This window comes from Exophiala spinifera (genome assembly GCF_000836115.1).
Source record: "Exophiala spinifera strain CBS 89968 unplaced genomic scaffold supercont1.7, whole genome shotgun sequence".
Lineage (NCBI taxonomy): Eukaryota > Fungi > Ascomycota > Eurotiomycetes > Chaetothyriales > Herpotrichiellaceae > Exophiala > Exophiala spinifera.
In genome coordinates, this window is record NW_015622519.1 from 2,268,410 (window position 1) to 2,294,097 (window position 25,688).

At 51.1% G+C, this 25,688-nt stretch overlaps 10 protein-coding genes across 10 annotated transcripts; 3 read left to right on the forward strand and 7 right to left on the reverse strand.

Annotated features, from left to right (window-relative positions):
* Window positions 1-48: 48 nt before the first annotated feature.
* Window positions 49-1,663, reverse strand: PV08_09821 (uncharacterized protein; the record flags this gene model as incomplete). Its single annotated transcript, XM_016384137.1, has 2 exons — window positions 49-1,562; window positions 1,585-1,663. The coding sequence occupies 2 exons, from the start codon at window positions 1,661-1,663 to the stop codon at window positions 49-51; spliced, it is 1,593 nt and encodes a 530-aa protein (XP_016232760.1).
* A 1,048-nt stretch (window positions 1,664-2,711) lies between these two features.
* Window positions 2,712-4,740, reverse strand: PV08_09822 (uncharacterized protein; the record flags this gene model as incomplete). The annotated part of the gene is made up of 6 exons (XM_016384138.1): window positions 2,712-2,893; window positions 2,977-3,677; window positions 3,734-3,760; window positions 3,814-4,192; window positions 4,244-4,386; window positions 4,523-4,740. The coding sequence occupies 6 exons, from the start codon at window positions 4,738-4,740 to the stop codon at window positions 2,712-2,714; spliced, it is 1,650 nt and encodes a 549-aa protein (XP_016232761.1).
* A 2,730-nt stretch (window positions 4,741-7,470) lies between these two features.
* PV08_09823 (uncharacterized protein) lies at window positions 7,471-8,559 on the forward strand (the record flags this gene model as incomplete). Its single annotated transcript, XM_016384139.1, has 1 exon — window positions 7,471-8,559. One exon carries the CDS (start codon window positions 7,471-7,473, stop codon window positions 8,557-8,559), a length of 1,089 nt encoding a protein of 362 aa, XP_016232762.1.
* Window positions 8,560-9,335: 776 nt separating this feature from the next.
* Window positions 9,336-10,496, reverse strand: PV08_09824 (uncharacterized protein; the record flags this gene model as incomplete). The annotated part of the gene is made up of 1 exon (XM_016384140.1): window positions 9,336-10,496. The coding sequence occupies one exon, from the start codon at window positions 10,494-10,496 to the stop codon at window positions 9,336-9,338; it is 1,161 nt and encodes a 386-aa protein (XP_016232763.1).
* A 1,280-nt stretch (window positions 10,497-11,776) lies between these two features.
* On the reverse strand, window positions 11,777-12,606 carry PV08_09825 (uncharacterized protein; the record flags this gene model as incomplete). Its single annotated transcript, XM_016384141.1, has 2 exons — window positions 11,777-12,249; window positions 12,330-12,606. The coding sequence occupies 2 exons, from the start codon at window positions 12,604-12,606 to the stop codon at window positions 11,777-11,779; spliced, it is 750 nt and encodes a 249-aa protein (XP_016232764.1).
* Window positions 12,607-13,148: 542 nt separating this feature from the next.
* On the forward strand, window positions 13,149-14,650 carry PV08_09826 (uncharacterized protein; the record flags this gene model as incomplete). The annotated part of the gene is made up of 8 exons (XM_016384142.1): window positions 13,149-13,483; window positions 13,536-13,646; window positions 13,705-13,904; window positions 13,955-14,061; window positions 14,117-14,157; window positions 14,211-14,346; window positions 14,400-14,440; window positions 14,488-14,650. The coding sequence occupies 8 exons, from the start codon at window positions 13,149-13,151 to the stop codon at window positions 14,648-14,650; spliced, it is 1,134 nt and encodes a 377-aa protein (XP_016232765.1).
* A 474-nt stretch (window positions 14,651-15,124) lies between these two features.
* Window positions 15,125-16,510, reverse strand: PV08_09827 (uncharacterized protein; the record flags this gene model as incomplete). Its single annotated transcript, XM_016384143.1, has 7 exons — window positions 15,125-15,268; window positions 15,332-15,451; window positions 15,514-15,658; window positions 15,715-15,819; window positions 15,925-16,184; window positions 16,235-16,296; window positions 16,357-16,510. 7 exons carry the CDS (start codon window positions 16,508-16,510, stop codon window positions 15,125-15,127), a joined length of 990 nt encoding a protein of 329 aa, XP_016232766.1.
* Window positions 16,511-17,630: 1,120 nt separating this feature from the next.
* PV08_09828 (uncharacterized protein) lies at window positions 17,631-19,322 on the reverse strand (the record flags this gene model as incomplete). Its single annotated transcript, XM_016384144.1, has 2 exons — window positions 17,631-19,088; window positions 19,155-19,322. 2 exons carry the CDS (start codon window positions 19,320-19,322, stop codon window positions 17,631-17,633), a joined length of 1,626 nt encoding a protein of 541 aa, XP_016232767.1.
* A 1,497-nt stretch (window positions 19,323-20,819) lies between these two features.
* Window positions 20,820-22,311, forward strand: PV08_09829 (uncharacterized protein; the record flags this gene model as incomplete). Its single annotated transcript, XM_016384145.1, has 6 exons — window positions 20,820-20,871; window positions 21,007-21,135; window positions 21,254-21,414; window positions 21,634-21,713; window positions 21,764-21,860; window positions 21,916-22,311. 6 exons carry the CDS (start codon window positions 20,820-20,822, stop codon window positions 22,309-22,311), a joined length of 915 nt encoding a protein of 304 aa, XP_016232768.1.
* Window positions 22,312-23,183: 872 nt separating this feature from the next.
* Window positions 23,184-24,494, reverse strand: PV08_09830 (uncharacterized protein; the record flags this gene model as incomplete). The annotated part of the gene is made up of 1 exon (XM_016384146.1): window positions 23,184-24,494. One exon carries the CDS (start codon window positions 24,492-24,494, stop codon window positions 23,184-23,186), a length of 1,311 nt encoding a protein of 436 aa, XP_016232769.1.
* Between the last annotated feature and the right edge of the window lie 1,194 nt (window positions 24,495-25,688).

Here is a 25,688-nt window from a genome sequence, read left to right on the forward strand (position 1 = left end):
AGTTCTTCTCATGGATCAAAAAAGAGTGCACACCCAACAATTCACGACCTAATTTTTCCACGTCCTTAGCCCATCCCATTCCAAGCTCTCATAATATATCTTATTTTCGTCCAGCGTCTCATATTCCCCCTGTATATGATCTTCGTCTCCCTGAGGACGAAGCTTCCTCAGCCTATACCGAACCATGCAATTTCTATCAGGTAGGAAGCTGACATCCAGCACCTTGCAGCCGATAGGCATCGATTGGCCGTATTTCTGATTGACCACGGCTTGAATCTGACAGACCCGCTCCGCAAGCTCTGCGGCGATACCTGAATCCCAAAACCCCTCGCGCCGATGGCAGCATCTGAGGAGGCGAATTGCGCGTGCTCGAGTCGACATATTCGATCCGCTGGTAGCGATTAGAAACAACGCCGGCACCACGCCCAGGGTCAAAGAATAAGATGGCCGCGCAACCTTCGGACTCTGCGAGGCTAGTTTGCCAGGACTGGGTGTTGGACTAGGGACCGGCGTTACAAGGTGAGATGTTTGCTTGATGAATGCTTCGCACAACTCCAGACAGCGTTCCAGATCGGGTGCATATTCGTCCATGATCGTCTCATCGTTGACTTCTAGGCGTTGTACGAATCCAGTAAGCAATGACCGGAAGGCGCTGAGCAATGATGCGGCTGGCGGCAGGGTCCAAGTATCCCCTCTTATGGAGGATCCCCGTTCGCTGGAAGAATTTGATTCGGCTGTCGTACTCGATCTTGAAATCTGCCGCTGCTCAGTACCCAGTGCGTCGAAAACCGCCATCCATCTCATTGCATGATCCTTGATGGGCATGAACTCGAGCTTGAACCTATTCGCCATCTCCTCTGAGACAGGCCCGGTTTGAGCAAGCTCATCCAGTCGAAAGGCATAGTCGCCAAGCTCCGCTAACAGCCCTTCCATGTGAAGCAAGGCCTCTTCGTACGAGGCGAACCGCTCAGGCATAGATGGCGGCCCCCAGACCATAGGTGGCCGAGCTCCACCAAAATTTGTGTCCCCAATCTCAAGCATCTGGAATTTCATGGTTGAAAAGAAGCGCATCAGTTCGCCACGGCAATTGGCCACCGGTGCCGATTCGGGGCTAGAGAGGTCGTGGTTCTGACGTTGATGTTCGGCAAGCATCTTCATGCCAGAGATCGCGTGCGTGCAAGCGGTATGATAGTGGCCTTGGAGAGATTCGAACGAGGAGAACAAGGCACACGCGACCAATGCACAGTCGAAGCCATCCTCCCAGTACTTTTGGTTGTTGAGCCGTACCAGCTCTCGTATAGCCTTGCCGTAATGGTCTAGTGCAAAATCAAGGCCGCTTGGAGGTACATAGTGATCTATCCCCGCATAATGCTCGTGCATACTACTGAGGGCGACCAGTGCATGACGGACTGCCGCATCTCGCTGGGCGAATGGTAGGATTGTGGACAACCAGAAGTCATTTTGAAATGATCCCGATAGCTCGAGTGCAGTGCGGTCTTGGAAGAAGGCAAGCGAACGGCGTTCGGACCAGTCAAGATCAGGGTCGGTCGAGAGGAGTTGCCCTTGAGTGGGTGTATAGACTACAAATTTGAATGCCTCGCCAGGACCAGGCCGCCCGGGACTCGAGGTGTATCCTTCGCATGCACGTCCGGCCTTTATGCATCGCGCACAGTGAGGACGCCCTTCATCGCATTTTACCCTGCGCCGTCTGGTTCCAGTCAACGGGTCAGTTCTTGAATGGAGGCCACATGGTAAACAATGCCACGAAGTTCAATTCAACCGCATCAACAGCCATTCAGCGGCGTGGAGCAGCAGTATGTCAAAGTGTAACGAGGGGGTCGCGGTACCTACTTGCAAGTTGCGCAGCCAGTTCTCACTTTCTCAGTTCCGATCCGGATCATCTTGCCTCGTTCGACCGTGCTTCGAAATAGAGAGTTTTGAGAACGGATCAAGCCGACTTTTGACTCCCTCTCTGTACTTTTCCACACATTCCCTGTTTCAGGCCCTCCATTTGCGCTCACTGCCCTCGACGACGTAGACGTGTTGAGCAGGTAAGCGGAAGATTTGAATTCGGCTGCCTAGAAGTGTCACATCATAGAGCGCTTGTCTTCGTATCTGCACTCGTATATTTCTCAGGTGTTGGTGAATTAGCACTAGACAGGGGCGGACGTGGGCAGGATTATGGGGGCCGAGTGCTCAGGCTGGAGCAAACAGTTGGCTAGCTACCTTGGCCAGGACGGCGCTTAACGGGGTTCTAGCTGAAATTTGAAAAAAGGTTACAGTACGAGAAAGGAGGCGTCGAGACCCTGGCAAGCCTTGCCTAGCTTTATATCCGTACTTTCTCAGGGTATCTGTCCAGTCGTTTGTGAATCCCAGAGTTCAAAGCTGAGGGAATGGATGAGGACGTAAGAAGTTTGTGTAAGGCCACCCACCCACCCATCGAAATCCTAATGCGGTTAGTGGGTACGAGGTCGGTCGCAGTGGCGCGCAGCAGGATGCCTGACTCCCACACATCTCTGAGCTCCGTTATTCTGAGGGAACACCTGCTTTAAAACGACAATCGCCGTGTCTCATCATCATGTTGCGATCAACTCTTCTCCGCCGTCTCTAAACATCGAGGACAGTGTCGTTGTCTTGAGAAGCAAAGAGTGTATATTGGGGGCGACAACGCCGTACTATTACGGAAGAGACAAACAACAGGTTACTGTCTTTCAATTGTAGTTATGCTTCATCGCGGCGAGCATACTCGCCTCCTTGTTGCTTTCCAACGCTTCGATCTCAGGGATCCTGCCTTCTCGCTCGGCCTCCGCCATTGCAGCAGGATCATCAACATTAATGCCGGAGACTTCTGCCTCGATCTGGCGAATGGGACCTTTGAACCATTTGTGCGCCCCTAATCATGATTCAGAGTCAGAAGAGTGTGACTTGCGGCACAAAGAATGATGAACGAAACATTCCAAAGAGGAGATAACTCACAAAGGAACCAACTGGCAAGGCACCAGAAACCGATAATACCAACTGCCACAGGCGTATAGTTCAGAGTCTGACTATCCACAGGGTTCAGTTCTGGAAGACAGAAGATGATGGTGATGAAGGCGATCCATCCGCAAGCAATCAAGGCGACTGGACGCGAGAACCATCTCAGGTTGAAAGGACCGTGGATAAAGCCTTGAGGGTTGACCATGCCGATCAAAATTGGAAGGCCGTAGGAAATGTAGAGACCAATGGTCGCAATCGACGTGGCAGCCGCAAATGCCACCGAGGACCCGACGCTCGGAATGGCGAGGAGAAATGCAAGGAAGGCAGCGAGCCAAATCGTGCGGATGGGACTCTTGAAGCGGGCATCGACATTGTGGAAGAAATGTGGGATTCCACCGTCTCGAGCGAAACTGAACATCATGCGCGAATTCGACGTCAGGCTGAACAAGCCACAATGCCAGACGCAGACAATGACGAGAGTAAAGAGGACAATAGCGCCATTTTTGCCGAAAATGTCCACTAGAATCTGCAGCACCGGTTGACCATAGTCCGAATCCACCGTATGATCGAAGTCCTGGATACTGAAGAGGAGACAGAGGAGGAGAAACCACCCGAAAACTGCAGAGCAGCCAATACTCATCAGAACACCCCATGGGGCTGACCAAGACGCATTTTGTGTTTCTTCCGAGAGGTGAGCACTTGAAAAACGTCAGTCAGCCTTTCCCAGTAAGTGGGTAGAGGAAAAATTGCTTACCTTGCATCGAAGCCAGTGATGGTATATCTGTGTGGGTTAGCGCAAATCAAAGGTGGTGCCGCTTGGTTTGCATCACTTACTGTGACATCAAGATGCCGATACAAGCAACATATTCTGGCGAAGCCCTCACTGACCAACCTGGATCACCAGTTCCATCGTAGAACTTTGCGAAGACGAAATGGGCTGATTGGTGATGTGGAGCTTTGGCTACAACAGCAACTGCGAAGGAGAATACGCCGAGCGAATGTAGGACGATTGAAGCGTTGTTGAGATAGCGCAGGATATGTACGCCGAAGGAGTTGACCAGGCCATGGGAGCAGAGCAGAGCGGCGTATATGCCCAATGTCTTCCCGGCGGATGCTTCGTATCCATTGACCGTTGCAAGGGTCGAGATGAGTCCGGCACAACCAAATGTGATACCCGTTGTCACTGCGACCTGTCCCAATAGATTGAACCAGCCTGGTACCAGTTAGAAACAACATCGTGGATCGTCATCATGGAGCGCCATACCTGTCACCCAAGAGGCAAAGGGTGCCCATTTCTTCGGTGCCAGGATTGCAGCCCAGAAGTATGGACCACCAGCAGACGGTATAGCACTGACAATCTCTGCCATTCCGAGACCGACGAACGCGGTGAAGAAGCTGACAACAAGCCTAAGACGATAATAGAGGATCAGCAAACCGCGTTCTCGGATAAAGTTGCCATATTCTAGCCACCTAGAGTTCTTCCGCCCTTCGGAATCGAGATACGGGATGGGGACTGGATTCAACCTGCGAGGACAAGACTCACCAGCCTGACGACATGACAGCTGGACCTCCCGTGGTCAAACCATACTCGAAGAGCGTGGTGATACCAGTAATGACAGAGATAATGCTGAAAGACACTCCAAAATTGTGCATGAGGGTCCAATCCCGCTTGAGTTCCTGCTTGTATCCCAATTCTCGCAACCTGCCCTCATCTTTGGACAGGCTGCGAGCCACGGTGCCTGTGGCCTCTGTGTCGGCCATGAGGAGAGATTCGCTGTTGTCGTTGCTTGCTGACTGCTGTCCAGGCGCTGGGTATCTTAATCCGACTCCACTGCGCACTGGGCTCAGAGAACAATGTGGGGCGACGACCGAGGCTTAGCAATTCTTAGAAAAGGCTTGTAATGCCTACAAGCTTTCGAAAAGGTCCGAGAAGAAAGATCTTGACAACTTCAAGGCGACAGTCTCCATCTTATAATTATTAGATTCATTACAGAGTATGCGGCTGACCACGTAATGTCTGGGCAAAGCAGAAGTCACTGATAGCTGGTGATAACAAAGTAACAGGGGCAAATGAGGCCGAAGATAAGGAAAACAAACCCTGTCAAGCTCCGAGCGAGCGTTTCCAAGTCTGGATGGTGGAAGCGAGGTGCTGGAACGTGTTTGGCGAATTGCAACCAACCAGGCCCCGTATCGTCCGAGGCAAAACTTATATCTGGCCAACTGCTGTCCCTATTTCGAAGCGAAAGGTCACACCCTGAGTGATGGCTTTTCTTAGCCGTTTACGGTCAATAAATTGTCGCGTGGTGGTGCCACGATTTGGGCACCGAAACCTGAAGCAGTGGAGATCGGAGATCAAATCCAGTGCCATCCCACACAGATGATTCACTCTCATGCGTGCAACGCTGAAAGCCCCAAGTGACCAATTATGTATTGGGGCCATAGACTTCTGTGGTACTCAGCTTCAGGAATCGCTGTGGTTATGCCCATTACCTGCGCTTGTCCCATATTGAAGAGCCGAAACTGCAGAAAGCCGCCCACTGAGACAACCTCGGTCATTGTCTCAAGAGCTGGTCTGACACGCCGACAAGCGAAGCATACCAAGGTAAATTGGCCCTAAAACTCAAGCAAGATTTTCATGAATGTGGTCGCTGGCCATCCGGGGTATAAGCCAAAACAATACTAGCGATGTACCTGATTCGGGTGAGTTCTGCATCAAAAGTTTCGAGCAGGCCGAGGGAATCAATTCAGTGTCATCGCATCCGTCTATGGCTGAGTACGTACTTGTGTTACAAGGCTCAGTGTCGCCTTGAGAGCCTCGCCGGCACTTTGGCCAAGTAATGTTAGCAGATGACACTCTCTGGCATCAATCGTATCGAATAGGGCCATACGGTCGGCACCGGGACTTGAAACTCCTCGCAGCTTCCTCGCGTGTGGGCGGAGTCCGACTGTTAGCAGGTCTTCCCGCCGTTGTCGCAGCTCATCAGTTGCGTTCTTCGGGCCGGTTTACCATCCTTCTTCAATCACGGTATGTCGAGCTCAATATGGATCCCACTCGAGTCTGCACTCAAGCAAGTACGACTCAACCGAACCTCCCCTCCAAGTTTTCTGGCGTCCACGGTACTACAGAAGTCTAGTTCAAAGCTAACCGCAGACCATTCCCAAATCACCTCTCGCCAATAGCATACTTCGGCAGCAGTAGTCAATATCGTTCACGGAACGAATGCATGCTCCTTGACGCCATTCTTTCAGCAGCTTCAGTATTGTCTGCGCACCAAGAAATCTTGTCCCTTAAGTCTGACTAGACGCGCTAGACCTCCACAAAATTCTGCTGTGGCCCACTTGATTTCATAAGAGGATGATAATGTTGGACCCAATCCAGCTTGTGGGCAATAAGCACTGATTTACAGTATTGAAGCTACTTGAGCCGTCAGGAGTAGGAGTTCCCTTCTGTGTGAGCCAGATATTTATACCAGCAGCGCTCAGGCATGGATTTGAGATTATTCGCCATCGAGTATTTTCTGTCCATGTCAGAGACTGAACATCTGCCCAAGGGTTGCCAACAGTAGTCTGAAGAAGCCTGTCTCGTAACTCTAGACCCATAGTGGCATATCGCCAGCAAACCCTCGGAAGTTTCGTCGGCAACGACCAGTCTTGTTCAATATCGGCGGTTGTCATTTGAACAGAGGCCAATGGCCAAAATCGGCAATCAATCAGAGCTGTCCGTCTACCTCACGGCGAGCACAACTCCAGAAAGGGACTCAGGGCACGCGATCGTCGGGACTGGAGGCAAACTCAATGTTCGGGAGACGTTCAGGTGAAGACAGAATAGCACGATGCAGTGCGTGTGGTGTTGCGGGTCCCCGCGAGTAAATGGGCCCTGTCATTGCAATGATATGAAGCATACGCGTTACAAACCTCGCTCGAAGCAAAGCAAGTAAGTCTTAGAGCGACCCCGAAGGCGTTCACTTCGGTAAGCGTGACCTTGTCCGAGAGAAAGAAAACAAAAAATGGATAAAGACATTGCAAGTGGCGTCGTAGGCCGACAGGGGAGGGACGGCCATATTTGAGATTATGAGAGGTGTTGAAGAGGGATTTGGACGTTGTCGAGAACGTGATATGAGACAGTAGAAAAGCAGCGGGGGATTGTGATATCAGATTATTCAGGAGGTGTAAAAGCGGCCACGGCTTTCGTTTCGCCGAGAGCGCGCTTCTCGCACCCCGGAACGTGGACCAGGAAGTGACAGTTGATGATTGCTCGCCACGAAGTTCCCTACATAGCCAGATGTTACGTGGCTTGAAGAAAATCTGACGAATGTCAATCTTGCTCTGAAAAGTCCTCAAGATATGGGCGTTTTCCTTGGCTCGTAGTGCATAATAAGCGAGTGGCCGGCTGTTTATCAGCATGAAATTCAACTCTGACCATTGCTTAAGCTCAACCCAGCACGACCATAACCCGGAGAGGGATCTCGGTCGACTGTTGTTGAAGTCAGGATGAACTCATTTCGGATGGCCGCAAAAGCAGGTCGAGCTCGCTACGCGTCGGCTTTCCCATGGGCCAAAGAGCCCTTTATAGTTGGAGCGCCGATGCGGGTCATATCAGGCCCCGAGCTGGCTCTGGCTGTCTCTAAAGCCGGCGGTCTAGGCTTCGTTGGCCCTGGTTTGAAGCCCGAAAGCACCGCACGAGATCTCGCCACTGTACAGCAGCTACTGAAAGAAGAGTCTGGAAATTCTCTGCCGGTGTCCTTTGGCGGAAGGAACGGGTTACCTGTCGGTGTTGGGTTTCAAGTTTGGAATGGCGACATCAACTCCGCTACTCGGGCCGTACAGCAGTATCGGCCCTGTGCAGCATGGCTCTTCGCTCCTCGACGAGGGACCCCGGAGTTGGAGGAGTGGACTGCGCGCCTTCGGATTGCCTCACCTGCTACCCAGGTCTGGGTCCAGATCGGCACAGTCCAAGAAAGCATAGAGCTTGCAAAAAGTCCCCATCCCCCAGATGTCCTGGTTGTTCAAGGAGCTGAAGCTGGTGGCCATGGAAGGGCTACTGATGGCCTTGGTATTATGACCCTATTTCCTGAGGTCGCGGACCAGGTCCTCGACTCTGATATGACTCTATTTGCCGCTGGAGGTATCGCTGATGGACGGGGGGTAGCTGCAGCCCTGGCGCTAGGTGCAACTGGTGTTGCATTGGGTACACGATTTTTGGCGTCGACGGAAGCCCGCATAAGCAAGGGGTATCAACAGGAAGTTGTTCGTGCTCGTGATGGCGCACATAGCACTGTCAGGACGCATCTTTACAACCACCTTCGGGGAACCATGAACTGGCCTGAACAGTACAGCCCGCGGACCATCATAAACAAGAGCTGGCGTGAACATCAAGCTGGTATCCCCTTTGAGGTACTTGAACAACGCTATAATGAAGCTCTAGACCAAGGAGATAAGGGCTGGGGACCAGACGGTAGGCTTGCTACCTATGCAGGTGCCGCAGTTGGCCTTGTCCAGAGCATAGCACCGGCGGGCAACCTCGTGACGAGCCTGCAAGCCGAGACAAGGGCGTGCCTGCGAGATCTTAGAGACTTGTGATAAAACTCGTCAGACTCAGTTGAAGGTGTCAGCCAAAGAAATTCTAGGAGAAATCGCAACATGGATGCTGGTGAGGCATTAGTAAATCGCCTCTAAAGTATGCCGCATCCCGCGATACGTGACGGAGGAGAGTTTAGAGTCGTGGAGTGGTTCGCCATTTCAGAAGCTAATGCAATGGGAGCAGCCTCTGTCGGCGACAATTGGCTTGTTGGTGATCTGAACGATCTAAAGTGTTCATAGGCCAAACAGTGGAAACGTTGAAGAGGATCTTAAGAGTGCGAAGAAGCCTTACTTCGTAGGCTTCACCCATCAGAAGTTTTCCATGGACCAGATTGGCAGCAGAAGTGTTGGGATATCGAGTATGACCATGCGTCCAAGAAACAGAAGTATGATCCGCACATGCTGTAACGTCGCCTACAACATCTAGATAGGAGTTCCTTACATTCGGATACGGAGACATCTTTAGAGAGTTCTGGACAGTAGCATGGCACTATGTTCGTCCATGTTGTCCTCCGATCAAGTATTCGAGGAGATATACCTCGTAATGCTGACGAAAGATATCTATCCGACACGAATCTCTGCTGTGGCTCTGGAATATTGGTGCTGATGGCGATATAGGCGACGGCGATTTTATCTCTATCGGATGTAGAGCAGGGATGAATCTACACGGCATGACAGGCGGTAAGAGGGTGTGGAGGTGGCTCTGGCAAAGTCCTGTCGACAATCGTCACGCCTCGCGTAAGGTAATATTCAGGTGTATCCGTCTATGGAGCTGGTTAATCTGTGATTCTGTAGACCAATTTTTCGCCGCTGATAGGTTTCATCCAAGGCTCGTGCCTTGGTTGTGGACGGTCAGTCATCGAACCAGAACCAAGCAAAGCAAACCCATCTGGTACAATTCTTTCCATCCCACCCGGCATCAGACGAATTGGGTTGGCAACAAGTCTATGTTGCCCTGATAACCAACGGTAGAAACAGGTGGCAAACTCTCGCGCCTCTGCCGATGCCGGAACCAGCATTTTATGGTATTGAATCCCGACTCCCAGGCCTTCCCACACCGCGCCATATATAGGTTGAGTATCCAGCCCCTGACTGTCAAAGGCGCCTCCTTCTTTTGAGCGGACCACCGCGATCTTTCCGCCATCGCGCAATGTGCTGCCTACTAGTTTGACAGTCTGTCCCTCAGAGATACAGTCGTATGCGTAATCCACACCAGTGCCTCCGGTCGAAGCAACCACTTGTTGCGGCCAAAGCGAATCTCGATAATCGACAAGAACGTCATAGCCGTATGGCTCAGCCTGGAGCACAGGAAATTTGGCCGGGCTTGCGGCTCCAATTAGTCTTATGACTGCTCCGGTAGCCTTAGCACTCCATCGCACAAGCTGCGCCGCGTACATGCCCACAGAGGTCGAGGCACCATAGACGAAGAATGTGAAAGATGCTGTGCCTCCAACCAATGAATCGTCTCTTTTCGGAGACTCGTCCTGAGCCCAGTCAAACGGAGCTTTCAGTCCTAGCCGATAGAACAGCCCTTGCGCTGCTGTTAAGGCACAAAGACTGACCGTCGCAGCTTCCTCCAGAGTCATTGAATCAGGTATTGTCCATAGCAGATCCTCTGGACAAACAAGAAACTCGGCAAAGGCACCGGGGCGGTCGTTAACGCTGCATGCTCCTTGAAGAAATCCAGCCACTTTCTGCCCAGGTCGAAGTCGGGAAGAAGTAGTCTCCAAGATTGTTCCTGAAAAGTCACTGCCCACTGTCCGGCCTGTGGTGCCCAAGGGATTGGCGACGTAGAGCGAATCCACCGGATTCAGAGCAACGACATGAACGCGAATCAGGACTTCACCCGCCTGTGGAACCGGACGCGGAATAGCCTGTACGAATGCACTTTTGTTGTTGCTGTCCAAAATAAGGGCTTTCATCAAAGGAGAAGTCATTTTTGTCAGGAGCCACCTCAAATTCCCTTTCAACGCAAGCCTGATGAAAAGGTTGATTACTCCGAGTGATCTTCCTAGGTTAAATACACTTCAAACAGATTTTGAGAAATGATTTTTGGAGCTCAATGGTCGGCGCCCTGTGTCATGGTTCGGCCGTTTCAAAGACCTGATCCTGGTGACATATGCAGAAGTTGCTCATGAAGGAATGACCCACTGATTGTCCATCGAACAAAGCCACTTACGCGTGCCCTGCTGACAAAGCCACCCAGCTATACCTCTATAGTTCCTTGTGCTTTGTATCAGCATTTTCTACCACACACGCACGAGCTAGTTCGAACCTCGACTTTCCCGAGCTGTCTATGGGGTAGCGACGAACAAATCATGCACGCACTACTTCGTCAGGTGTGACCTCTCTAGTTGGGGACTGACGAAATTTGGAATTAATGTTATCACCTGGTAAATAGCCATCTCCCCTCCCATGCATGGCTCGAAGGACCAACCGCCTCGCAGCTCACTCATACTTTCGCACTTCGCCAAGAGCCTATTCGCCATAGCATCAACACAAATGGAGGCTGTTGAATTCGATGGCCTCAAACTCTTCTACCGCTACGCCGGCAACGATGATGGCCCAGCCATTGTCCTCCTATCAAGTCCTGATGGGTCCGTGTGGAAACAGTCACATCTAGCTTGACCTGTTCTACGACTACAGGACCAATGTTCCCCTGTAATCAGGCTTTCACGAATACTTCCGAAAGTCGAGGGTTTCCAGTTTGGCAGTTTGCGGAAGCATGAGACCATACTCATTGCCGCGGATGCCGAAGCTTACCGCAAAGCTGTCGAGAGGTTTGGCTGAACTCGAAACACTTCGCACGAGAAACAAATGAATCGGAGGTGGCGGTTCTGATGGACGAATTGTTAATCAACAATACTGTGTACTGATCTTGCAAATACTGCTCTTCAAGGAGACTGCGACTGGAGTTTGCTATACACACCTTTTAAATAGCTGGCGCCGAGTTTGGCTTCGAAAGATCCCTGGAAGCTATGCCGGGAAGCAGCTTCAGGTTCTTCAGGGACGGCGGAAGCAAGTGATGAACTGCCAACGCTATCACGACACAGGTTCCCTATTTTTCTTCTACGACCGAAGGCTTCCAGGCGTACAAGGAGGCGTCTAGCGTTCCTATCGTTAGGGATATCATTTTTCGATCAATCACTGGTCCAGTCTCGTATGCTTAGTTAAGTCCTTCTGCGAGAGCACGATTCCTTCTGCTGTCTTTGACTTGTCAAGTCGTCCTTTGTTTCACCGCATTCTCCATAGCATACCGCCTGCTCGCATTATTTCTCTCGGCGAGAAACTTATTCAAACTGGGTGGGATGACTGTGGCAGGAGTCTTCCCACTTTCGACCGGCTCTCCCAATTGCTCCCATACAGGAATGACACCTGTCCAAACACCGCCTGGTTTCTCAGGACCGCCAATTTCAGGATCACGTTTTTGAATATTTGGACCTCCCTGGCGAATTCGGACACGAGCTGTATCTACACGGACTCTTACAATGGCGACTAATGACAATATCTCCCTTGATACTGGGTTCACATCGTCCCACCGACCAGGGACAATGTGATTTGTCACAGCCCTCATTACTGCAAGCTTGCGTAACAAATCTGTTGGACCGAGAGAACAAGATCCGTTGATACTAACAGTCCGGTAATTAAAGCTGTGCCCGTTCGGAGCGGAAGACAAATTGATGCCATCGACTGTTGGAGGTCAGCCCAAATTCCATCAGTCCAACTTCAACTTCAACCGGATAATGAACCTCGCAGTTCTCGCAACATACCTTTGGTAGCTGTGATGGCAACAATCAGATTTGACTCACGTTCGAGTGTGGTATGTGCTGAACCTGTGACCATCTGTATCAGTGGTGATGAGGGATGGCCGTGGAGGTACAGATATGGCTCAGGATCTTCGGGAAATTGCAAAACTGGCGCGATCATCGGAATGCAGTGCAGAAGTCCTCCTTTGTCCGTGAATGAAACATGAGCAAAGAATGAATCCTTCAGGATGGCATTGACGTTGTCCCAATCGACTCGACTCGGATCCGAAGGTTGAGCCATTTGAGATCTATAAAATTGAATCACCGATGTGCAGCTATTAGCTGATGAAGATAATCTGTGTTGACCGAAATGGCAAATCTAGACATATGAAGGGCTTCCGGAATTTTGAGATAGATAATGACTTTCTGGCTCACGGAAGGGTCGATGATAATGATTCATTTCTGTCTTGGTCGCAACACCTTCACCGCTGTGGGTCAGGTGGCTGCTACAACGACTCTGACAAATGCTTTGGTCCAAGTTTGCAGCTGAGAGGACTCTACTAATCAAGAACCAACTCTAAAGGTCGCGCTACAGGATTTGAAATACCTATACGAGCATGATCTGGATGCTGAATGTACTGAAGCTCCACTACCAGAACCGGAACATCCGAAGTGTCGCTGCGGTTACTCCCCTGAGTGAAGATCCACATGTGACCGCTATACGAGCTATGACCCACTGCATGTAGTTGCACTCTGTAGTATATATACAAGATAGAATGTTTGACATCTCAGGTAGCAAGTACAGGACAGTAACCAACACCAGGATTGGATGCTATATCCACCATGAAGTTCACTCGATTGACGCCGTTGTTCACGGCAGCTACACTATCTGCAGAAATTAGTCCACCAAATCGAGCTTGCGAGTCCTTCAGAATCCCTGTCACCGTCAGTTCCGAGGATCTGATCTACGCTTTGCCGCACTTCAACAGCGATTTCGACGTGGCCGACTTCATTGACATCCTCTCAAGCAGGTCTTCACTCCCTATTTCTAGCATTTTCGGGGGTACCCACAACGTGACCGCAGCCTACACAATTGGTGCAACTTTCTGCAGACCCCAGCATAATTATACAAACAATACAGTTCTGATCGCTACCCACGGTCTGAACTTCGACAGAAGGTGCGTCTATTAGCAGTATCGGGACGATCATGTTCATGTTGACAATGAGCAGCTATTGGGATCCCAATCTGCAGAACGGCAACTATAGTTTCGTCGATTTTGCGGTCAGCCAGGGTTACTCTGTGCTGTTCTACGATCGTCTAGGTGTTGGAGAGTCCAGTCGGTAAGCTGAGAGGTCCACAATGGTCGTTGAATGAGCTAAGCAACAACGACAACACCAGGGTCTCAGGCTACGCCGCCCAGCTTTCGAATCAGGTTGCCATCCTTCAGCGGCTTGTCGGCACTGTCAGGGATACAAAGTACAAAGACAGATTTGGTAGGCCAAAGTCTGTGGTTCTGGTTGGTCACAGCTTCGGCAGTGGAATATCCTTAGCAACAGTCGCCTTGGATCCGACAATCGCCGACGGTCTCGTTCTTACAGGTTGGGAAATCTAGTAATATGCCGCCGGACCGAAGCTGAGATGAGAACAGGTTTTAGCCTCAACACTAGCTACTCCAACCCCATCGGCTTCGCGATGGCTGCACAGCCTAGAATTGCCGCACTTCAAAACCCTCAGAAGTGGTCTCAGCTCGACACAGTAGGTGGACCGGCCCTTGCGTACAGACTGTGACAACTTACCGGTCCGTGAAAAGGGCTATTTGACTCCAGCAGATCTATATGCGAACGTGAATACGTGAGTTGAGCATATCTGATGTGCGCGATCGAGAGGGTACTGACCTCGCCCAGATTCTTCAAAAAACCTGAATACGACACCAGCGTTGCCGAGTATAGCGACGTCACGAAAGAGCCGTTCGCTATCACGGAGCTCTTATCCGCCGCCACGCTGGACAGTCGACCGCTTGCATTTACAGGTCCAACTATGGTGAGTTGCCACCCTCCCATGTATCGACAAGTTTGCTGAAGTTACTGCCATAGATCATTGCTGGAGAATACGATTTCATCTTCTGCACATCTGAGTGAGTAGGAGATTCCAATGGTAGAATCCTTGCTCACAACCTCTCAGCTGCAACGGGGCACTTGACTATCCCGCCTCGCTGGTCTTCCCGCAGGCCAAAGCGTTCAAGGCGGTGAGCTATCCGAATGCTGGTCATGGACTCAATCTGCATTTGAATGCACGTGGCGCCTTCAAGGAGATAACTATGTTTCTTTCGTCCCACGGCCTGTAATGATCGTCAAGAACTCATACGGGGCATGGTATCTCGTGGACAGCGCTGGTGGCTTGCAACAGATCTGAACCACCATCAACTGATGCCATGGTAGCCATATTTCGGCGTATACCAATTTTGTTTCTCAGGGATAATCGCCAGAGTTCGTCGACATACTTTGCTGCTCCGGAATTTTTCTTTGCCAGTTCTACGAACCTACTTGATCATTGCAGTGAAATCACCCTCCATCATGGGGAATCTCACCTTTCTCTGGAGAAACCACCTAGTAATTCTTGTATCTGAAATAAGCCTAAAGACCTTGCTCTTTTAGCGAGCGCTATTAACGCCCTGTATTGCATTATGTATCATGTTCAAATCAAGCAACCAAATACAGCTGAGCCCGACTAGTCGGAATGATATTCTTGTTCCCTATAACGAGCAAGGTAGTCAGTCTACCGAATATGAAGCCCGAAGCTCCGGAACCATTCATAGCTCCTATTTCTTATCGGTGTTGATACTCTTTAGGTAATTACTGTTGGATAGTCGAGCGGCGTCGAAGTCGCTCAGGGGTTGAAGAGGTAGTCGAGGTATAGCAGGATAACCAAACCGCTGACTCAGCAAATATTTCAGGCCGGCAACCTGAACACCGGTATGAGTGAGTTATCTGCTGTGAACAATAAGCACTTTGAGGCCATTACTCACCCCCCCGCTCAATAAGTCGGACTCGGCCAAGGATGTTACTTCCTGGAGCTTTTTGGCTTTTGCCCAACTCCCACTCTCGTAAAGCACCTGTGTATCACGCCAAAACTCCATAGCAAGATCCTAGCATTCAGTCAAAAGCCTTTCAACATAGAACTAGAACGGCTTGCGCAGATAGTGCTAACCGGAGCAAGATTTGGTAAAGGGCTAATGGCCCCGGCAGCGCCCACGGATATCGATGGGAGTAGAAAGTCGATAAAACCGGCAAAAGTTCTGAAAGACTTGTCGAGGACGCTCGTGATGCGCGAGACTTTTCCAACATTACCACATCTGTTATTAACATCCCGTCAACAACCCGAAAATGCACTGTGACAGTGGTCACTCACGAAAGCATCACGCCGCGAACATTTGGCGCTGTCCTCGCGATGTCCACGATATCGTCGCTGCTCAAATCGATACCGCCTGCAATCGGTGGGTAATTGTAGATGACTCTGGAAGATATCAGACACACGTCAGCCGCACCCAGCAGCCGTACCCAGGATGTGTGCTTGTCTGCCATTACAAAGACCAGACAGAGACCATAGATGGACACTTACACCGGCAATGGGGATTTCGAAGCAACATCCACGAAGAACTGTTTGACGGCGCGTGGTGTGGCCCGTAATGCGTTTGCATAGTAGCTGGGTAGAATTACAAGAACAAAATTGGCTCCAGCAGCAGCTGCATCTTCAGCAAGATGAATAGTTTCTCTCGTACTTGCTGCACCAACCCCGGCTACTATTGGCGTCTGGTACAGATGATTCTTGTCCAGGGCTACTCGCACGGTCTCGATGAGCCGCTTTCGTTCCTGGCGATCCTATGTTTCCTGTCAGGTTCTCTGGGACGTAGATAGCCAATTATACAAACTAAATGTGCCGCCTCTCCCATTGTAGCCGAAACAACTGGAATAACTCCGGGTTTGGTGACATCTACACCATCAGGTAAGCATCCCCGATATTGGAAGCAGTATCGAAGTCATGGGCATGTACATAGAGCATGTTCAATGTATGCTTTGAGGTCTGCTTCACAGTAAGCAATCTGCCTCTTTTCCAGTTCAAAATGTACACGCCGACCTAGGTTGTCATCCTGATCGAAGAATGCTGGCAGAGGAGCGTATATCCCCTCTGGGAGGATATTTGTCATGACGGTCGATATGCGATTAATTGTATTTTCTTGGGGGTGCCTCTCGTCTGAAAATTTGTCGCGACTTCGCTTTGTTCTGGTGTTTATGCGCACTCAACGATAGTCGGAGATCACTATGACATTCTTGTTGTCTGACAAATGCCTGCATGACTTGGCGCTGAGCTTGCAGTTTGGCATACAATACGAGCATCACCGTCGACCGAATCAGAGAGAACTGCCCTTGTACAAATAGCTCGGCAGGCTTACCAAAATTTGGAAGGTTTTGCTGCAACCATCAGCCACTGGCAACCCCCTTGCCCACCTGGACCGGGTTCCCGCGGCTGCTTTCATCGACAACACGGTGTTGTACGGACATGAAGAGCAGCGCTACGGTAGGTCGGGACTCTTCAGTCGCTCGAACGGAGCCAAGTAAATTGCTCGGCTAAGGGAGATGCCATTGGAGATCGCTTAGCTCTCTTGTCCCACTACTGGAAGCGTACGTTCAACCGCATCGCCAGCTCACTTGTCTCGCTGTCGCTTGTCTCGCTAATGGAAGTGCCTGTTCAACTACATCGACGGTTCGCTTGTCTCGCTCTCGCTTGACTCGCTAGTTACCGGAAGTGCATGCCTCCAAAGGAATGGCGCATACCAAGAATATAGTCGCATTGCCACTAATCAACCCGGTCCCAACGTCAAGGTCTCAACAAAAGTTTCGAGAGCTCCCAGAATGCTTTTACAAGTACAATACAAGTACACCGATCTACGGGACCCATTAACTAATGCGCACGGAACACGAAGATTTATCAGCATGGCTGCAGATGCGTTGATGGTCACTAACGAGACGGCAACTATACACTAGGATCCATGTCATCCACACGTGAATCGTGGAGCCAGTTGTTCGAGGAGAAAAGTCTTCCTGCTTTCTAAGGCTACGTAGCGCGCTCTATGGACCCATTAGAGCAGGGAGCTCAGCGCACCTTTGAGGTTTGTGTTCCTTGTGATATACGTGCCTCGATATCGGGTGGAATAAAGGCAGCAGCAATACCTTCTGCAAAGAAGCGCGAGTCGACTTTTAACAGTTTTTGTTGTAGAAACTGAAGGCTTAAGCGATACGTTTGTGGCATTACTGAAAGCGCCGTGACTAGACGGGTACCATGGACGGTATTTGGCCTACCAGGCTATCCGCATATAGAAAGCTCTGCAAGATCATACGAACGTCTTCCCATAGATACAAGCACATACTTCTCGCCTGGAGTAGAAAACTGCGCGTAAACCATGTATGATCGTCATTGTCGTCCTCCTCGTCCTCGTTGGACCCAGTGAATGTGCGGCCGTGTTGTTCCGCAAGGGCTCCAACGTGCAGCGCCCACAGTCTCACTTCGCTGTTGACGACGCTGTCTGTGCCTTGTGAGAATAGCTCGGCGTGTATCAGCGCAAGACGTAATGCTGACAGGATAGTTTTGCTGGCGTTAAGAATTGTCGCCGCCGGCCGAGAGGGAAGGTTCTCTTCTCTCTTCAGGCGACGTGTCCACCACAGAGCAGCAAGGCATGTATATGCCTTGGTAAAAGGGGCCCAGTCTTCGGGCAGGACGTGAGGAGTTTTCCGCAAGATGTTTAAGCGTCCTGGGACTTCAGACATTGCATCCACATATAGATTCAAGATCTGACCTTGGCACACTAATGCCCATTGCACAATGCCCATCTTGATGGATGGAGTGGCGGCCGCAGTATTCGATGCGAGCAAGCTCGATACTTCCAGGACCTCACGGAGGCTGATGAACAAGGACTTAAGCAGGCTGTCTCGAACCCCGCCGTTCATCCCTTTCTCGGCGCAGCCTGGTAAACGCGGCAGGTCATGTAGGGCTTGTTCCCAGCCCGGTCGATACTGGTCTGCCGCCCACACACTAAAATCGAGCACTGGGTTCCTCAGAGACTTTGACGCTTGCTGGAAGTCATACCACAGCACGGTGAAAAGGAAACCATGATCTAGGTCTCCCGCGGAACTCTGTGTGTAGAGCATTTCTCTGAGAATGCGAAGATGAAAGGTAGACTCTTCAAGGTTGTCTTCAAAGAAGGCAGTAATCAACAATGAAACTATGCATTGAGTTGCTTCGGAGAGCCAAAGTGCCCGGTTTCCTTCTCGAGCAACGTGGAATCTGAGCATCCGCAATAGTTTAGCCTTACATGTGAAAGCTTGCGTAGCCAGTCTATTCCCAGCAAAAGGCAAGCGACACATGAGAGCCGCGGTACGAGTAAGTAATCCACAAGCGGAGTAGACGTTGTGGAGGTTTGAAAAACGGTCGTGCCAGCTTGCCTTGCCTGTTGATATCGTCACAAAATTGGCCCGCATATACGTGACAAATAAGGGCAGGACGTTTTGTTGGTAAAACAAAAGAACTTCGTTGAGTTCAGCACTGATCTGTACAGCGCTCACGTCAAAAGGATCTGAATTGCCCTTTTGCAGAATAGTTACTGGAGAAAGATGATCAGATAGTTTTGCCGCTGAAACTCGACGGAAGGGCTTTCTGTTTTTGCGTTTCGATGAGGCACCAGAAACTTTCTCGTTTGAATAGTTGTCGGCGTCACCATTATCACTCGGCTAGGGCGATGTCAGTCTAATTGATCATTGGTTATTATAGATGAGAGAATTGGGATCGAACCATACCTTTCGAGCTGTTGAGAGAAACAGCAACGGAGCATATAACCGTCGCCGAGTGTGGGCGACGCGGGCAGCATGAGCTCGAGCCTCTGAATTCTGGAGTTGGCGTACCCTTTGAGAAGCTCTAACCGGATCATAGGGGAGGAAAAAAATGTCTTGGCTAGGGTCAGACATCAGACAGCATCGACAATCCGGATGGATTGATCGCAGAATGGGCTGGTCCTAGGGACGGAAACATGATTGAGGCCGACCTTATATGGCAAATGCATTTAGCGATGCGAAGATCATGTGCCTTGGAAGCAGCGTCCGCGAAGAAACTCCCCGTTCGAACATGTTTAGTCTAATCAGATTATTAAGGACCCTCGCTGATCGACTTTTTGCATGAAATCGTGACCCTTCCAATACTTTGTCAAAAGTTGACGCCGCCACTTTCGCTCGGTTATCATGTCTAGATTGCGCGATGAATGCAGTGGAGTGTATGTACCTACGGAGAGACGTTCCTCATCTCCACTACTTTTGCCAAGCCTTTCACGCCCTCTGCAGTGGGCTATCAACTTATCATGCTCCAGTACTACAATATACGAGGGTGTTGACAAAAACCAACTCCAGGAAACACGCCAGGGGCAAAAATGGTGCCAACCCTCGGTAACGATAGGTTCGAGCTCCCTATATCACCAGTAAAACCTACTGCAAATCCTTCACTGTATGTTAATTTGCTTTGCGCCTATGTTTACACAGAAATGTGCTGTGTCCGAAGCTGCATTGGTACAATGACCTTCCGAAACCCTTGGACACCTTTGAAGTATTGTACCAGTGCCGAAAGCTGCTGCGGCCGGCCAACACTCTTACAATATTTCAAAATGATATCAAGTAGCAATAGGCATCTTGGATAGTCCCAGGTATTCAAAGTGCCCAACTCTAGATCCTGTCCTCTTCCAGCAAATTACCGTTGGTTTCTATGTTGGCATGCTTCCAATTTCCCACGCAACAACTGCACAAGTTGGGATGAAAACGGAAGCTTCGCGCCGAACGTAATACCTTTGCATTGAAAATCCATTGTGGGAATGACGACGAAATCGGATGAATAACAGTCTGATAGAAACGTAGTAGCTCTACATTCTCTCCAAGAGCATCGAAGGAAAGGTCCTTTCGGAATGCCATTCTTAGAAATGTCGAAGTGGAAAGAGACCGTGACTCATCTGCGACTAGCACCAAGCTTGGATGAAGTGCATCTAGAAAATCAACATGTTGCACCAAAGGTAGCCAGGTACTACTCGCATTACGAGAAGGTTAGGTGCCACAGTAAGAGAACCCTTCCATCAGGGGTAGGCCACCTTCGTACTCGTATTCGTATTAGCACTAACGACGTAAGGCGGCGTGTTTATCCGGCTAAAGCGGCCATTTGTTTTTGTGCCCGTGACTTCCCCGGAAAGTGAGGCGCAACCGCGACGAGGCGAACTCGATCTAACCATCTCTTTGACTCCATCCATTGCCCTCACTTATCACCTTCTCTCTTTCATCTGCGACATTCTAAAGGATCCGTTCGCTCCATCACTCCTTGTGGATTACCACGCCGTCATCGCCTTTGGCTGGATTCGTCCCCACGACTCGCCTCACATTCTGGGATCACCACAAACCGGGGCCAGTTGTCTGGTCTGAAGGAAGCCGACCATGGCGGACGTCTCCTCCACCCGGCTCTATTTGGGCAACCTCCCACGAAATAGTATGCTCACCTTCATCCACTGTTTGGTTAGGCCTTCCTGGACAATGCTGCAACATGGAAGAACTTAGCTCTGCCATGATGGCGGGATGCGCTCACCCGGATAACACCAGTCGCTGACTCTCCTTACCCATCCAGTCACAAAACAAGACATCGAGGATCACTTTGGAACTCATGGCGCCGGCTCCATCAAAGAGATCAAACTCATGAATGGATTCGGTTTCATAGAATATGAAGATGCCATGGACGCCCGTGATGTCGTGCCAGGTAAGCCTTGCACTTCTTCTCTAACACTCCAGCTAACTTTGCTACAGCTTTCCGTACGAGCCATCCTGCCTCTACTACCTCTCTTTACCTCCTGCAATGCGACCTAACAAAAACATAGATGGAACTGAGTTCAAGGGCGAACGGCTCACCGTCCAGTTTGCTCGAGGCCCTCGTCGCAAGGACGATTTTTCTGGCCCACCGGACCGAAACATTCCTCGACCACGTCGTACTATCTACCGCATGCAGATCACAGGTTTGCAACCAGATACCAGTTGGCAGGTCAGATACCCCGATATGTCCGTCTCTAGACTCTTCTCCCATGGCTCAAAGGTTCCCATTGATTGGCGATTTCATACCCCAATCGCGTTCACCGAATAGGAATCATGTCTGTATCCACAAGTCTAGCCTTATGGTGATACTCTCATCTGGTGTATCTGTCTGGGACAGGCCTCAAAGTTGTCATCGTTTGTTTCTGAATAATTTCTTACTGTTGTACAGGACCTCAAGGATTTCGCCAGAAGCTCGGGCCAATTGGACGTTGTCTACTCCGAAACTGGCCGCGAACGCGACGGCAAAGGGTAATCTCTTCCCGCATCAAAGAATTGCACACATGCTTAACATTGTCTAGCTTTGTCGAATTCGAGACCCAGGCCGATCTCAAGACTGCTGTGGAGAAGTTAGATGGACAAACCTTCAAAGGCGCTGTGGTCCACTGTACTGCTGATGTAAAGCTCTTTCTAAGTCTCGATTACTGGTTACCTTGTGCTAATACATTCGCAGGTGCAGGACGAGCGTCCAGACCCTCGCAGCTACCGTCAAAGATCTCCACCACGAGGCCGATATCCCATGGACGATTACTACGATCGACGTGGCCCCCCTCCTCGCGGCTGGAGTCCTCGCGGCTATCGCGAACGCTCTCCAGGACGCCGACCACCGGTGGATGATTTCTATGACCGTGGCTATGGAAGACGCACCCCTCCGAGAGACTATCCACCACCACGACGATATGACCTGGATCCGTATGACGCTCCGCGAGGACCTCCACCCCCACCACCAGCTAGAGGCTACGGTGATCCTTACGCACGGAACGGAGACCCATACCCTCCTCGACCACGCAGCCCTCGCGGATATGGATATGGTGGTGGCTACGGTGGCTACGATGACCGACGCTACTAGTGATAGAATGACTCCGTCTCTGTTGTCTGGAAAGTATGGACTTGTTTGGCAACATCTTTCCTCCTCGAAAGGTCGACCTGATCTAGTTGTGCCATGGAGATCTCCCTGTTAATCACCTTGGGCACCTCTCACACTATCTTATTTGGGCTATCTCGGCTTTATTCTGCCTTGATCACGGGATCCCGCTATCTCGAGGAGTTGGTCCGGCTCGGTTTGTGGTCGCTCTCTGTATATGTAAAGAAAATGATTCAGGGCCTGGATTCGGTAATGCTCATCGAAACGTACACAAACTCTGATGAACTGGATTGGGAATGCACAAAAATATTGACAAGTCTGGAATCCTTTGTTATGACTCGAACTTGGGCCAGGATCCTCCCACACGTTGCTGGCCGCCGAGACCTGTCGTTCTCTTGGAATGGACCACGGCCATCTTCTAATACACGCCTCCCATGATACACCCACCTCTCCCTAAAGGTGACACCCCTAAACTCTTAACTAACTAGGGCCTTCATTCTGTGTCGTTGTCTGCACGTCTACAAGTCGACATGCTAGCTCACACAGTCCGTTCTTTCAGTTTTTCCCACCATCTACACCTGGGCTGGAGTGAACAGCGCAGGTGCTGTCTGTACGTCGGCACTTCCTCGTAGTGCCCTGCAGAAAATGAACCGCTGCGTCGCAGACGTCGATCAAGTTTTCATGCATGTGCGGCTTTCAAGCCTCAGTAACTACCTGGGTAAGTCATTCGTGTCGGGGATACGGAGGTGGTATCATGCGATTGCTTGGTCCTTTGTAAAATTGTTCATATGGGTAGATTTGGTAGCTGAGTAGCAAGCAATCCAATTGGAAGTATTACGGCACATGGGAAGGTTTTCTCAACCACGTCTTCCAAAGAGCTTCCTTCTGAGGCCTAGAGTTTTATTTGTCTCTTTAGGTTTTACCGGTTCTCGGCTTCCTTCTTTCTGTTTGCCCTTCGTATCAGGTTTGGGTTTCTGGTCCACGAAGTTCGGCCGGACTGGAAGCGCCGTCAGGCCTGACTGTTGCGGTTGCTGTTGTTGTTGTTGCTGCTGCCACTGCGGCTGCGGTATAAGCGGTGATGTGGCAGAAAGGGGCAGTGGCATCGGGGGTGGATAGGTATCAGATGCTCCAGCCGATGGTGCTGTCATCGGGCGGGTGGGAGGAGTGCCCGTTGAAGCTGTGAGCGGTCTCAGTTGTTGAGACGAGCCTCGCGAATGTGGGTGTCCTTGTTTGCGGCGTGACGACGAGGATGGTGGTGGTGGTGGTGTTGCCGTTGTTCTTGGTATTACCGACTTCGTCGTCGTACCCCGATACTGCACCCCTCTCTCGTCGTCTGCAAGCTCGTAGCCTTCATCATCGTCGTCGCCGTTTCCGTATGCGTTGGCTTCGTAATCATATTCTTCGTCTCCGTACTCGTCGTCTTCATCGTAGTCCTCGTCGCCATCGTCATCGTCGTAGTCGTCAAACGCACGCTCCGGGTCGCCATTGTATACCACCCACCAGCCTATCTTCTCGTTGGGCGCAATCTTGTCACGCAGGTCCGCGAGCGCTTCCCACGCCTTGTTCGTCAGGCCAGGCCCCGTGGCGATGACGTCCTCGACGTTCAGACTCAGATCTGTCTCTTCCGGGCCCGCCCTTTTGCCGCCGGAAGGCTGTGTGTTGGCGCGCGATTTGAGCGGAGAAGACGTGGCAGTGGCTGCTGTCGTTGTAGTGGAGTGGGTAACGCCCGACTCTTTCTCTCCCCCCAGCACAGCCGCCGTCGCCGACGTGTCTGTATTCTGTCCCGGCGCTGCGACCGACGGTTGCGTCGGCGACGTGGGATTCGGGATACTGGAAGTCTGCGGTGGGTTGTTGCCGCTCCCTGGTCGGCCGGCGATCGTGACCACCTTGTCGCCGACGTACGCATACGGCTGGCTCGCCGCGTACGGTCCGTCCACATCGTCCGGGTTGTATTGTTCTACGAACTCGAGACTGCGGCCGGGCCCTTCCAGCTCCTTCATGATGTCCGGGTATAGTCTGTGGAACGAGTCGAGGATGTTGGCCCGCGAGTGTTCGTTTTGGATGTATTCCGTGCTGACGTCGTCGAGGTTGTGGACGATCGCATGTACTCGGATGCCCGAGAAGCCTTCGCGCGGCCAGCGGAAGCCGTGGACGAGGTAGACTGGCATTCTGTGTGAGTATGGTTGCGTGTGGCCGTGTGCGAGCGCGGGCTATGACGTCGATTCGGATCGAAGAAGTGCGAGTAGCAGCAGATCCCTCAACTTGGCGAGAAAGAGAGAGACTTGAGTGTGATGCCTCGACGGTGATGGCTATGCCTTTGAGGACTGGGGAGGGGAGGTACGGAGGTAACAGGTAGAGTAGGTCAGGCAGGTAAGGTAGTTAGTTGCTGGGAACCGCTTCGACAGATACTTGCTGAGCTACTTGTACGAGTAGGTCCTTTTGCTTATTGCGTTTTCCCTATAGGTTCTCTCGGGGCAGTCGTATGGATCGTAGGCCTAGCAGCACGGGTGAGTGAGGGTCAACAACAAACATGGTCGGTGGCAAGGCGGGCGATGACAAGTGGGTGTGGTTGTTTTCGCAATATGGTCTGCTTTCGCCGCAGTCCGATCCGTCTTTGCGCCTGCGTCCGTCGCGTCGACCGCTTCTTTATCCGCTATAAGGGCAAGAAAAACATCTGGTTGCACGGATCTGGGATCCTGTGCGACAGGGGACAAAAGGTACAGGTACCTTGTCCCTCGCACGGCCATATATACCTACCGATCTTAGGTACAATGCCCGTGCCGGGCTTCCCCGCCAGTGGAAACGTGTAGGATTTGCAGTAGGCACCTTAGTTTCCTGATGTAATTAAGCGACAAGTTGGAGGAGGCTGGAGGTGTTTGCAGCGGGGGTTTTCCTGGCCACTCTCATGAAGCAGCTATCTACCCGTGTCTCCAGATATTGTACATCAGGGATCGTCCAAGGCTGGGTACTTCTGCTGCCCTACAGGCCTCGTAATTATCGGCTACTAAGCTTACCTCAGTGGCAGGCGTGTCAGCCTCGTAGAAGCCACGAAGCACGTGAGCAGACACCTCCCAACACACGTGAGAGGATTCACTCCTGTCATACGGATGGATATGAGTGTAATTATCTCCCACTGGGACAGCTAGACTTCAATATCTAGGTCTGTTGAAAGGGCCGAAATATGGAACTTGGCCGCGGGACTGGTCCAACGTTGCCAGTCATCAGGAGATCGCCAGTGAGCGCCAAACGAGCCTTAGGTATACTATTCCTTAGTGGCCCGCTGGTCGCAGAGTATTGTGATCTGGTGTACCTGCCCACCGAACCGCTGATGTCGGCATGGCGAATTGCGGGATGTATTTTCT